The following is a 12326-nucleotide window of genomic DNA, read 5'->3' as shown; positions in this document are numbered from 1 at the left end:
ACTGGAAGCACTGATCCAACAGTAATTGAATATTATAAATTACTATTCTAGGAACTATAGAGGACACAAAACAAAATCCTCAAGAATTTACAATCTACCAGTGAAGGAGATAGGTGCTGAAAACAAGGGCGCAGTGGGATTTAATGATTTCACAAGTGAGAAACGACTCGTAGTAGATAACATGTCTATCCTCCCATAACTAGTGGAAGATGCGATATCAAATCAATCACTTTACAAACACGTGCTCTTTTCACTACAAGCGGACCACAAAGAAAATGCTAATTGTGAATAAAAAAATGTAAAATCATCCTTCAAGCTCCGAATTGGAACAGTAGTAGCATGCGAAGGAGAGGCTGTTTCAATGACATAGTGGACAAAAGATCTCAGTATGGGAGCAGAAAAGCATAAAGCACTCTCTCTAGTAACAGGTGCTTCATCACCTCAGTTCAGATGAGAATGAACCACAGCAATTTAAAACCCAACCCTACCTTGATTTCTGCAAACACCAAGGTCGTGATTGGGGCAGTCTTGTCCTCCATAAACTAATGTTAAAATACTTTTTAGTTGCTTTCTTGATAAACAAAAGTGCCCAGCTTGTTTTGAAGCAAAAGTGAAGCCTGAAACTGAGAATTAAAAGATTGACTTCTGAAACACTATCTAGATGCTTTTTCTTACTTTTCCAGTGTATTAAGAATAGCCAATAGTTAACATTTAAGTTACTGAAACTCTCTAGACTGACCTTACCCTTGTTTATGGTTATTTCAAAACTAGGCTCACCCTTGTGTATACTTAGCAACCACTCCACTCTCCCGTTTAAATCCATTAAAAACCCTAAACTTCTCAAAATCCAAGAAGGCAGATTTCAGACCTCATCCCCTGTTCCACTAGTGTTAGTAAAACTGTTTTCCCTTGCCATCATTTCGGTGTGGACTCCCAATTCATCTGCTCTGGGCAAGAACCCCGAGGAAATCCCTGCATGGTTCCCTTCATAAGCATTAGTTGGCTTTTCTTTCTCATGATTCCCATAGCATTCTCCACTTGGAGTCATGTGACTACGAAATCTATTTTATGGATTTCGCTGAGCTAAGCCACTACCTGCCACCAGCCAAATGCAACTAAATATGGAAAAGACTGACGTATCAAATCAAAGGAATGTGTGTTCTCATTGTATTATAGTTTTAAGAACTAATTTTACTGTCTGCTGGGTATTTAAGTTGAATACGGATTTAGAAAAGAGCTGGGAGAGGCAAAGAATGGGAGAAAAGAAAATCATTTTATCAATATTTGAGTGTAGCAGTTACTCTTTCTTCACCCTACCTCAGTGTCAGCATGGCTCCAGGCAAGAACCCTGAGGGACTCCTGCCAGGCTTCCTTCAAGAAGAGCACTTAGGGAAGCGGACTTGGCCCAATGGATAGGGCATCTGCCTACCACGTGGGAGGTCCGTGGTTCAAACCCCAGGCCTCCTTGACCCGCGTGGAGCTGGCCCATGCGCAGTGCTGATGTGCGCAAGGAGTGCCCTGACACGCTGGGGTGTCCCCCGCGTAGGGGAGCCCCACGCGCAAGGAGTGCGCCCCATAAGGAGAGCCACCCAGCACGAAAGAAAGTGCAGCCTGCCCAGGAATGGCGCCGCCCACACTTACCATGCCACTGACGACAACAGAAGCAGACAAAGAAACAAAACGCAGCAAATAGACACAGAGAAGAGACAACGGGGGGTGGTGGGGGAGGTGTTTAAATAAATAAATAAATCTTTAAAAAAAAGAAAAGAAAAGAAGAGCATTTAGGGAAGCAGATGTGGCTCAAGTGATTGAGCTCCCATCTACCACATGGGAGGCCCTGAGTTCAGTTCCAGTGCCTCCTGCAGAAGATGAGCAAGACAACAAGCTGTCCCAGTGAGCTAGAATGGCAAGCTGACACAACAAGGAGATACAAGGAGGAAACAGTGAGAGGAACAACAAAGCAGAATGCAGAGGTGGCTCAAGTGATTGAGCGCCTTTCTTCCACATGGGAGGTCCCAGGTTCAGTTCCCAATGCCTTCTACAGAGAAGACAAGCAGACACACAGAGCACACAGCAAATGGACACATAGAGCAGGCAGTGAGAGCAAACAACTGGGAGGGAGCTGATGGGTGGAGAAATGAATAAAATAAATATTTTTTAAAAAAGCATTTAGGGAAGCAGGCGTGACTCAACTGATAGTATTTGTCTACCATATGGAGGGTCCAGGGTTCGATCCCTAGGGCCTCCTGACCCATGCGGTAAGCTGGCCCACATGCAGTGCTGCCGCACACAAGGAGTGCCGTGCCACACAGGGGCATCCCCATGTAGGGGAGCCCCACGCACAAGAAGCATGTCCCCCAAGGAGAGCCACCCCATGTGAAAAAAGCACAGCCTGCCCAGGAGTGGCACCACACACACAGAGGGCTGACACAGCAAGATGATGCAACAAATGAGATGCAGTTTCCCAGTGCCACCAGATAATGCAAGTGGACACAGAACACACAGCAAATGGACAGAGAGAGCAGACAACGGGTGGGAAGGGGAAATAAAATTTTAGAAAAAGTATTTATACAAATGGTCAAAAAACACATTAAAAAAACATTTAACATACGTAATTTGGGAAATGTTAACCAAAACTACAATGAGATACCATTTCACATCTATCAGAATAACTATTTAAAAAATAGAACCATAAGTGTTGGAGAGGATGTTGAGAGGAACACTTTATTCACTGTTGGTGGGAATATAGAATGGTACAGCCACTGTGGAGGACTGTTTAGCAGTTCCTAAATAAGTTGAACAGATTTGCCACGTGACCCTGCATACAACTTCTAGGTATATACCCATAAGAACTGAGAGCAGTGACACAAATAGACATCCTCACACCCATGTTCATTGCAGCATTATTCACAATTGCCCAAAGTTGGGAACAACTCAAGTGTCCACTAACCGATGAATGGATAAACAAAACTGTGGTATATTCACACGATGGAATATTATGCAGCTTTAAGAAGAAATGTAGTCATAAAGCATGACAACATTAATGAACCTGGAGGACATTATTGAGTGAAGCAAGCCAGACACAAAAGGAAAAATAGTGTATGACTGCATTATGAACTAAATATATTGTATAACATTGTATATTCCACTTACATAAAATGTAAATATAAAATTTATAAAGATGAAATTTGGTTAGTGGTTATGTAGGGCTAGGGAAGGCATGCTAATGGGTTGGAGTTCTTTTCGAAGTAATTAAATAGCTCTAAAATGTTTTATGATGAATGCACATTGTGATTATACTAAAACCCACCTATTAAACACTGTAAATAGATTGTATGGTATGTGAATATATCTCAATAAAACCACTGAATAAATAATTGTGCAAGAATAGCCAGAAATAACAGCTATGTATAGCTGAAGAAACAGATCGAGAGGTGAAGATTTTTTTTTAATTACTAAAATAATGAAAATGCTCTAATGATTGAAGTGGAGTGCACAGCTACGTGATTATACCAAATACCACTGATTGTACACTGTGGATGATTTGTATGCCTTATTAATGTATCATTAAAATTGACTTGTTAAAATAAAAAAGCATTTATTTGCATGCAAGGCTTGTTGGTCACTGCATACATTAGCTGCTCAGATCATCCTAAGAATTCTCAGCCTTCCTTTCCCCTACTTTTCCAAGTGCCTATCACTTCTTGTTTATCCACCCACTGCTCTACCGTCTACCCCATTCAGAACACCACATATTCACTGAACTCTTACAAAGATATCAGACACTGCAGGATTTCTTCTATCTCCCTAGTATAGAAACACCTCCACCTTTCTGGACACGTCCACAGCTGTATATCCTAGAGCTTCAATTCTCCCCCCATGAAACCAGCATCTCCTGGTTTGCCAACCCTGTTAACACACCATTACCCAGTTGCCAAAGCCAAGAACTTGTTATCCTTGAAGCTCTTCTCCAAAATCTAATATTAAAAATTAATGTTTATGGAATCTTGTTTACTGCAGTGCTCAAAACCCTCCAAGACTGCAATGCCTACCTGGTTTCCCCTTCAGTCCCACTGGGACATCACTGGGACCTTTATAAAATAAGATTATGGTCACCTTATCACATTCAAGGACATTAAATCTAAAATCCTTCATATAGTCCAATACAGTTTCTTTCATAATTTGATATTTCTTCAGACCTACAATCATTTCCCAATAGATGTCAGTGACTTTGAATATGGTTCTTAAAATGCCTTATAAAATCTTTTTTCTATTCTCTTTTATGAAATGCCTCGCCAAACATTTCCTGAATATGATTTTATATTGAATTTCCCTTATATGTTTCCCCCAGCCATCCCAAGAGTACTGATCACATTTTAACCGGCACAACAGTAGGACAGAAGATAGCTCAAATCTCACTGGAGTAAACTTAAGAAGCACTTTCTGCCCTTGACCCAAATTTCTAAGCTCAATTTCTATAGGCTCCTAACAACCAACTTCCAATTTGTGGCGGCCATGAAATGTAGACTGCTCAGCTCTGGAGAACAGTTGACCAATGCTGCCACTTCTGGATCCACCTCTTTAGTGTCCAGGCCACGCTTCATGAGGAATGCTGCCAACTGCTAAGCATGGCAGGGATACAAATATAAACCCATTTCTGTTAAATATACTACTCCAACAGCAACTTTAGGAAATCTTAGAAATGCTATGCAGTTCTACCCAATCCTTTCCTTCTCCTCCTCAAGGGCATTTCCCAACACTTTTGTCTTGTCTAATCCTTTTTATTTTTTAAAGATTTATTCTGGTCCCCCCTTCCCATTGTCTTGCTGCGTCCACTCGCATTCTTGTCATGCAGCACCGGGAAAACTGCTTTTTGCCCCGCTGCGTCAGCTTTGTGTGTGCGCAGCACCACTCCTGGGCCGGCTGCGCTTTTTTTGTGCAGGGTGTCTTTCCTTGCAGGGCACACTTCTTGCGTGTGGGGCACCCTTACATGGGGGACACCCCTACCTGGCACAGCACTCCTTGTGTGTGGGCCAGCTCAACCACATGGGTCAGGAGGCCCTGGGTATCGAACCCTGGGCCCTCCCTGTGGTAGGTGGACGCTGTCAGCTGAGCCACAACCGCCTCCCTTTAATCCTTTCTTAAGGTCTGCTTCTCAGAGAACAGAAATACTTACTTCAGAACTGTAAAAAGGTCAGCATTTTGTTCATATGCTAATGCATCAATTGAAAATCTAAAACTACCACTACAAATTGATGCCATTCAGATTTCTCCCTTTGTACAATGAACAAGGATTTACTATTACAAGTTGCTTTAAGAGGCCACTGAAGTGAAATTTAAGTTTTTTCCACTTACTTTCAATCTGAAGAAAATGATTACATATACCAAACGAGTATGTGTAAAGGTGAAGCTAAGTTAAAGGGAATAGAAGATCCATTTAGAGGTGAAAATCTGGGTGTCATGTTAAGTGAATGGGGAGCAGATGTGGCTCAAGCAGTTGAGTGCTTGCTTCCCACTTATGAGGCACCAGCACCTCAAAAAACAAAAATAAAAAACTTTGGGTTTATATGTGCCCTGGAATACATTGTTTCTTCATTTGTCAAAAACTATTCAAAGTTCAGGTCAAGTACGCCACCACCATGAAATGTTTCAGGAAAATCCTTTCCTCTGTCCTCCTCAAGTCCCTGTATCATCCTGTACTCTTATTAAAACCCTCAGACAGGCCATGTTATATTCTAAAACCCTCTTACATCTAGGTCATCTCCAACTTCACTGCTATGAAAATATGAATTGCCTCCAATTAACTCCTTTTTCCATTCCAATACCCAATACAACTGCTACCATCTTAAGCATATAAGGAACTCAACTTGGGGAAAATTTTTTTTAAAATCACAATTAACAAAAAAAACAAGAGAAAAATAAACAATTTTATTTATTTACTTTTCAATAAGTTTAAATCCTTGAGGGGTACAGCATCTGGGGAGAGAAAAAAAACACAAAATATTAGGTGAGTGATTTATATAAATTTAAATGTTTTTGAGAACCACAATATGGACAAGTCCCCTGCCATTTTCCCATTAGTCATTGTTGTAAGGCTTGCGGTGACTCATTACATTCTGGTGGTAAAGAAGCTAGTTTTTTTTTATAGCCTTCAGTTTCTGGGAAACACACCTTGATAAAAACCAGCACTTTTAGTTTTTAAAAAACCTGGTAAGAAATCTCAATTGTTCAAAAGGACTCAACAGTACCCAGTGGCCTCAAGAATATGACCACATGTCTGCTAAAAATTCTACCCTTAACTAAAGAAACAAGAGCTATTTGAAGGAAACACAAGATTAGGACTCCCAAGACTTGGGCCAGAGCCTCAAACAATAAGCATTAGTTCTCTTCATAAAATAAGGTTAGTTAACAGTTAATTCCTAAGAAAACTGACATGGGGATGATGGAAAAATATTCTTAAGAATTAAACCAGGAAAAAGTAGACTCAATTTTTCATTTTTTAGCATTTACTTCAGTGCCCAATTTTCTTTGCAAGAAAATCGTTGATTTAAGTACTATGTTTCCCCAGGCAGCTTTAATAAATTCTGAAATCTAGGCACAATCCATTTGAATAATCTGCAAGAGTCAGATGTGCCGTAACACTGGTCACTTCCAGAGTGGCCACTAATTTTGCAGCATCCTCCACTAGTAACATTGTACAAAATAGAATCATGGTTTAACTAGTTTAACTAAACCAAAGATTACTTGCTAATAACTGTACTTACCACACGGATTCGGTGTCCAATGGCCTTAGCTGGAAGGTTGCTTCGGAACTTAGCACGAACCATGCCACTATTTCCATGAGCACGAGTTACCTTTCCCCAGATTACTCTGGTTTTGTTAGGTTTGCCACCAGGAGTCACTGTGTTGCTGATTTAAAAAGTGGGTGGAAGGGGTTCATATGAGAACACAGGTAACCAATATATTTTAGTACAAATTCAAAGTGACTTCTAGATCAGTGGCCCTCAGTCTTGGTTGCCTATCTAATCACTTGAGAAATGCATAAAAAAAGGAACTAACAAAATATTGAATACCTAGTTATACCAGGTAGACAGCAGTTTACTAATCAAAAATTTCTTTCACAGTTTAAGCAAATAAATACATTAAGTATACAGGATGTCAGAGAGTAAGAGCTCCAATATTGTGGGAAGGGGGAGCAAAGGGAATAATATAAGGATATTTGAGTGTAGGGAGAAGGAGTACTTGCAATTTTAAATTGCCAGAAACAGTCCCACTAAGATAACACTAGAAAAAATGACTGGAAGGTAAGGAAACAAGCCACAGAGCATTGGGGAAGACCATTCTAGGCAAAGGAAACAGCATGTGCTAAAGACCTAAAGTGCTAACGACTTGAAAAAGGAAGTTTGCCTAGCTTGCTAAAAGACAGAAGAGATCAGGGATTCTGACTGCTTAGGGTCATAGAGGCTTCCTTAAGGACTTTGGATTTTAGTAAATGAAAAATGAACCACTGACGTTTGAGCAAGGTACATATGATCCTACTGCTACTCCACCAGTACAGAGCTGTGAGGAAGGGGACAAGGACTAAAAAGCACATCCCCAAGGATTTTCATTGTTCTGGGATGGGTTGAGAACCACTGCTCTAGGCACATAACATCTTTAAAGATGTATAAAAAAATATTATCTTAGGGATTCAACAAAATGAATTAAGGTGCATGAGAAGAGCTCTAAAACTCTTAAAAGGATCATGATAAGGAATTAGCCCCTTCCTTGAAATAATGAACAGCTATAATTCTACAAAAATAACATCCCTCTATAACTTCCCAACAACTTCCTTAAAAGCAGAAGCAACAGCACTGCCAATTATTCTACCAACATCTATAACTTATTCTTCTTTTAATAAGAAAATGAGTAACATAAGTGAAATTCAAAAGCATAACAATACCACAAACTTACTTTTTTGCTTTGTACACATAAGCACATCTCTTGCCCAAATAGAATTCAGTTTCATCTCGGGCATAAACACCTTCAATTTTAAGAAGGGCTGTGTGCTCCCTCTGGTTCCGAAGCCCCCGCTTATAGCCAGCAAAAGTGGCTTTGGACCACAGCCTAAGATGCACAAAATACAAATTAATCATAAGCTGTTAAAAGATCTTGTTTAACGCCAATTAACCACCAATATAACTTGTAGCAGCCTTCACTCAAAAGTTACCTGTAGCAAATAACTAATTTTTTTGCCTATCAGTTTTAAGCTTACATTTATGTTCGTGTCTAAGAAAAACCTAGAAGCACCAAGCAATTATATTTAAAACTCGTACCTTCCAGACATATTTGCCGTTTTAGACGTCTTGTTCCCAGCAGGCCTTAAAACAAAACAAAAATTCCGTTTAAAATCTTGCAATGCAACTCTTCCACGATGCTCCCTCTCGTTTCTTAAACATGTTGGGCAAATTCCTTTCTGACAGAGACATTTAGATAGAGTATGGGGAAATACAAGTTTGCCATAACATCTACATGATGCGCTGTCTGAAAAGACAGCCAAACCTCAATGAATGCCTTCAATAGATAAGCAAGTTACAAAGAAAAACAAGTCAAAGAAAAACGGAGATGGCAAGAACACACGCTTTTTAACTCCTAGAAACTCCTGCTAGATGTCTAGAAATCAGTAGACAAAAATTCAGGAAAAAAGGGGTTACCTAGAAGCACAAAGAATACAGCCTTAAGCATAGGCTGAGGAGGAAATTTGAGGAAAGGGAGATTGTAGACAAGCAAAGCTTGGTTTCGAGTGGGAGCAAAAAGAAAATGAGCCCAGGTAAAAGAGCTACTGCCTCAACTCGGCATGCAACGACGGACCTACTTCATCCGTCCGAGCCCAGGAAGCAATTCCGACTACGGGAGGACCCTTTCTCTGGGCGTTAAGGGAACCGGCACCATCGGTCCCGTATCCCTTCCATCCTGTCCACCCTCTAGCTGGAATCCACACAAATTACTGGCTGACAGAGCATCGGAAGTGCAATCGTATCTCGCCGAGGTATAAGGAGGAGCATACCCCAATTATCTACTCCCAAATTTCAGCATCATGAGCTCCACTCACCTCCACAGGGCCCAAGATGGCGGAAAGAGAACAACGGGGCCCCGCCGCGAAGCCTTGTGGGATAAACACCTCTCCGCCCGCCTCAGTTTAGGCATCTTCCGCGATCGCCCGAAAAAACAAGTATCAGAAATCGTTTTCTGACTGAAACAAAGCGACATCAAAGAACACCTTTATCGTTTTTTTCCCCCAAGTCCTTTCATCTTTGCTGCAACGTGCATTATTTGGGAACATAAGGAGGCAAAGTGGTAGCCAGCTGAGTTGGAAAGGACCCCAAAGCTTTGGGTTTCCTTAGAAACGCCGTAGTTTGGTACCCGCGCGGTGGAGAGCTGTAAGTGAACAGGTAGAAAACAGACTGAAGCACTTACCCCGGATTTGGACCCCAGATTTCATTCGCGAGCATGGGAGTGTCTTTCTTTCCTACCATACAGGAATAGGCGAGCCGTGACTCGGATCCTACCAGAGACTGGAAGAGAAAGATCTGGAGCACGAAGGCAGGAAGACCTTATTCCTTCTCTTTCCCCAATTTTTCTTCCTCATTCCCTCCCTCTAGTCCTTTATCTCTAAAAGAAATGACTTAAGTTTTTACTTCCATCTTTGACCCGGAAGGTGAGAAGAATTGCTCTGAGAAGGTCTTATCGCCTATTTAGGAAGATTAAATCAGCTGGCACACTAAAACTGAGGACCCCCAAACACCGTACCCACACACGTGAAATAGGTCTTGTAGACTAGAATAAGCGATATTAATGACGTCACAGATTTGCCTTTTCAAATTATTACGCCTTTATTTGGGTTGCCCTATGGATTCATTCATGTATTCAGCAAATAGATTATTGAATGACTAGCATTGTTCTAGGCCCACAGGACATGGCAGTAAAGAAAGCAAATAGAAATCTCTGCTCTCAAGGAGCTCATATGCCAGGAGGTTTAGTCAGACAGTAAGCAAGTAAAATATGTAGTGTCTTAGAAGGTGATAATTTCTATGGAGAAAAATGAAGTAGGGCGGCCAAATAAGGAATGCTTTTATTCCGAGATGGGAAGCCATTTGAAGGTTCTGTACAGAGAAAGGACTCTTATCTGACTTCCATTTTAAGTCACTGAGCCAAGACTGAAGGAGACAAGGATACAGAAGGGAGATAATTAGGAAGTTATTGTAATTTTCCTGGTGAGAGAACATGGTTTGTATACAGGGGTGGTGAGTACTGGAATTCTGAATATATTTTTAATGTAAAAGCTGACAAGATTTGCTGACAGTTGAGTGAGAGCCAAGTAAAGGATGACTCCAAGGTTTTATGAATAGATGTATGTAAGTCACATTTAAAATCATGTCCTCAACTACACCGGGATAGAGTTTATATACCTTACAGCCCAGTACCTCCTTAAACTTTCTCTGTTCCAGAAACTACTATAAATCCCACTATTCATTTCTCATGGCTCCAAATGTAAGTACTTCTTGGAGGAATAACACATTGTGAATTTCATTCATTTGTTCATTTATTTCACAAATACTTATTGAATACAATGCCTGAAAAGGGCACAATAGTGAGCATCATTAGGTTTCTTGCTCTTGTGGAACTTACAATCTGGGGGGAGGGAGCTGTGAGGGTGGAGAACTAACAAACAGTACAAATTGTGAGGAAGGTTCAGCAGAAAAATAAGAGTGTTAAAAGTGCTTGAGCAGAGGACCCCTGTTAGGGAAAAGCATACTTGGGGAAGTGTATTTAAGGCATTTTTCAAAATGCAAGTTTCTAACCATTAATAGAACATGTCCAGAATAATTTTTAAACAAAATATGATAGAATAGAAAATATAAGACTGTGTCACACATGAAAAAGGTAAGTTGTTTTCATGAAACTCTTGTTTTGGTTATTGTATGTATATAAATATTTGTGCATGTGTATACTGGGTCACTATCAACCAGTGTCCTGGAAAGAAACTGTTGGTGCACTAGTAATTTGATGAGAATTTCATTTCATTTTATTTTATTTATTTTTAAGATTATTTATTTCTCCCACCCCCTCATTGTTTGCACTTGATGTGTCTGTTGTCTTCCATGTTTCTTTAGGAGGCACCAGGAACTGAATCCAGGACCTCTGATGTGGGAGGGAGGCATCTAATTGCTTGAGCCACCTCTATGCCCTGCTTTGTGGTGTCTCTCATTATATTTTTTCTTCTTGTGTCTCTTGATGCATCATTTTGTTGCATCAGCTTTCTGCACCTGCCCATCACGCCAGCCCATTTTCTTCTTTACGAGATACCAGGAACCAAACCACGAACTTCCCATGTGGTAGGCAAGAGCTCAGTCCCTTGAGCCACATCCGTTTCCTGAGGAGAATTTTAATAATGTGTCTCTTTACAAAGGTGTAGGCAGGAGTGAAACTACAAGGGATGGTACAACCCCTGGTGACATGGGGAAGTAGTTACCTATACCCAGTGGAAGAGAACAGTATGAAGAGGATTTCCTGACAGAAGCCATGGCCTTTGATAGAGGGACATAGCCAACCTATTGTGATCTGGCACAGAAGGAGCTGGGGGAAATTCTGACCACACTCTTCTACTCTTCAGATCTCATTCTGAAACTTCCATTCATGCACTCCATACAGGTCATTCTCTCTGGGCCCAGAGAGTGGTAGAGATTGGATCTGAAGAAGCAAAGGAAGATGCCTAGCAAAAAGCTGGTGATAATAAGCTGGTACTTATAGGGTCTGTGGGACTTTACAAGGTGTATAGGTGAAGGGAAGGGTGGTTAAAGTTAGAAGAATAGTATGTACAAAGGTCTAGAATTGGAAAGGAGCATGATTCTGTAGAAGAACTGAAAGAAGTCTTTTGAGATTGGAGTCAAGAAATCAAGGAGAAAGCTGTACTAGATTGAATCTAGAGAAGAACAGAAGGGTAGATCATGCAGGCCTTATGGGCCAAATTAAGGATTTTGGCTTTGTTGTCAGACAATGGGAAGCCATTGAAAAGTTCAAGGCTGGAGAATGATATGATTTTCACTTTTTAAAAATCACTTCCAGTGTGGACGCTCTTCGAGTAGTTGAAGCAAGAAATAATAGCTAGGTCCAGCTTAGTGTTGGGGATATGGAAATCAGAGGTGAAATCCACAGGACTTAGGGATGGTTTGGATTGGAGTGAATGCAGATATAAAGAGTGAAAGAGGTAGCAGGAAGAACTGGGTTTCTAGGATGAGAAGCAAAAATAGCATGAAAGCACTGGATGCTGCATAAATTCAGCCCTC

At 40.8% G+C, this 12326-nt stretch overlaps 2 protein-coding genes across 10 annotated transcripts in view; one reads left to right on the top strand and one right to left on the bottom strand.

The window, feature by feature from the left end:
- Positions 1 to 5908: 5908 nt before the first annotated feature.
- On the bottom strand, positions 5909 to 9530 carry RPL35A (ribosomal protein L35a). The gene is made up of 6 exons (XM_012528034.4): positions 9457 to 9530; positions 9092 to 9232; positions 8316 to 8360; positions 7954 to 8106; positions 6765 to 6909; positions 5909 to 5976 (listed from the first exon to the last, which is right to left on the bottom strand). The coding sequence occupies exons 1-6, from the start codon at positions 9513 to 9515 to the stop codon at positions 5953 to 5955; spliced, it is 567 nt and encodes a 188-aa protein (XP_012383488.3). The 5' UTR covers positions 9516 to 9530; the 3' UTR covers positions 5909 to 5952.
- Positions 9347 to 12326, top strand: part of IQCG (IQ motif containing G) — a 58990-nt gene continuing 56010 nt past the window's right edge. For 3 of the 9 annotated variants that reach the window (XM_012528032.4, XM_023590960.3, XM_058295660.2), the window contains exon 1: positions 9498 to 9582. The gene's annotated coding sequence lies outside the window, so the exon portion shown is untranslated. Of the gene's footprint in view, positions 9432 to 9497; positions 9698 to 12326 lie in introns of those variants that run through there. The other 6 variants (XM_058295659.2, XM_071214736.1, XM_071214737.1 and 3 more) reach the window with 6 other exon arrangements.

This window comes from Dasypus novemcinctus, chromosome 4, assembly GCF_030445035.2.
Source record: "Dasypus novemcinctus isolate mDasNov1 chromosome 4, mDasNov1.1.hap2, whole genome shotgun sequence".
NCBI lineage: Eukaryota > Metazoa > Chordata > Mammalia > Cingulata > Dasypodidae > Dasypus > Dasypus novemcinctus.
The sequence above is the reverse complement of the archived record's forward strand: the minus strand, read 5'-3'. Positions and strand labels throughout refer to the sequence as shown.

Bases quoted from the DNA above. Each gene is read 5' to 3' on its own strand.
- RPL35A (XM_012528034.4), bottom strand. From the start codon at position 9,515: ATGGTAGGAAAGAAAGACACTCCCATGCTCGCGAATGAAATCTGGGGT. The intron at 8,107-8,315 runs GTACGAGTTTTA...TGTGCATCTTAG, and splicing joins ACGGCAAATATGTCTGGAAG to GCTGTGGTCCAAAGCCACTT. The intron at 6,910-7,953 runs GTAAGTTTGTGG...TTTTTAAATCAG, and splicing joins TATGTGTACAAAGCAAAAAA to CAACACAGTGACTCCTGGTG.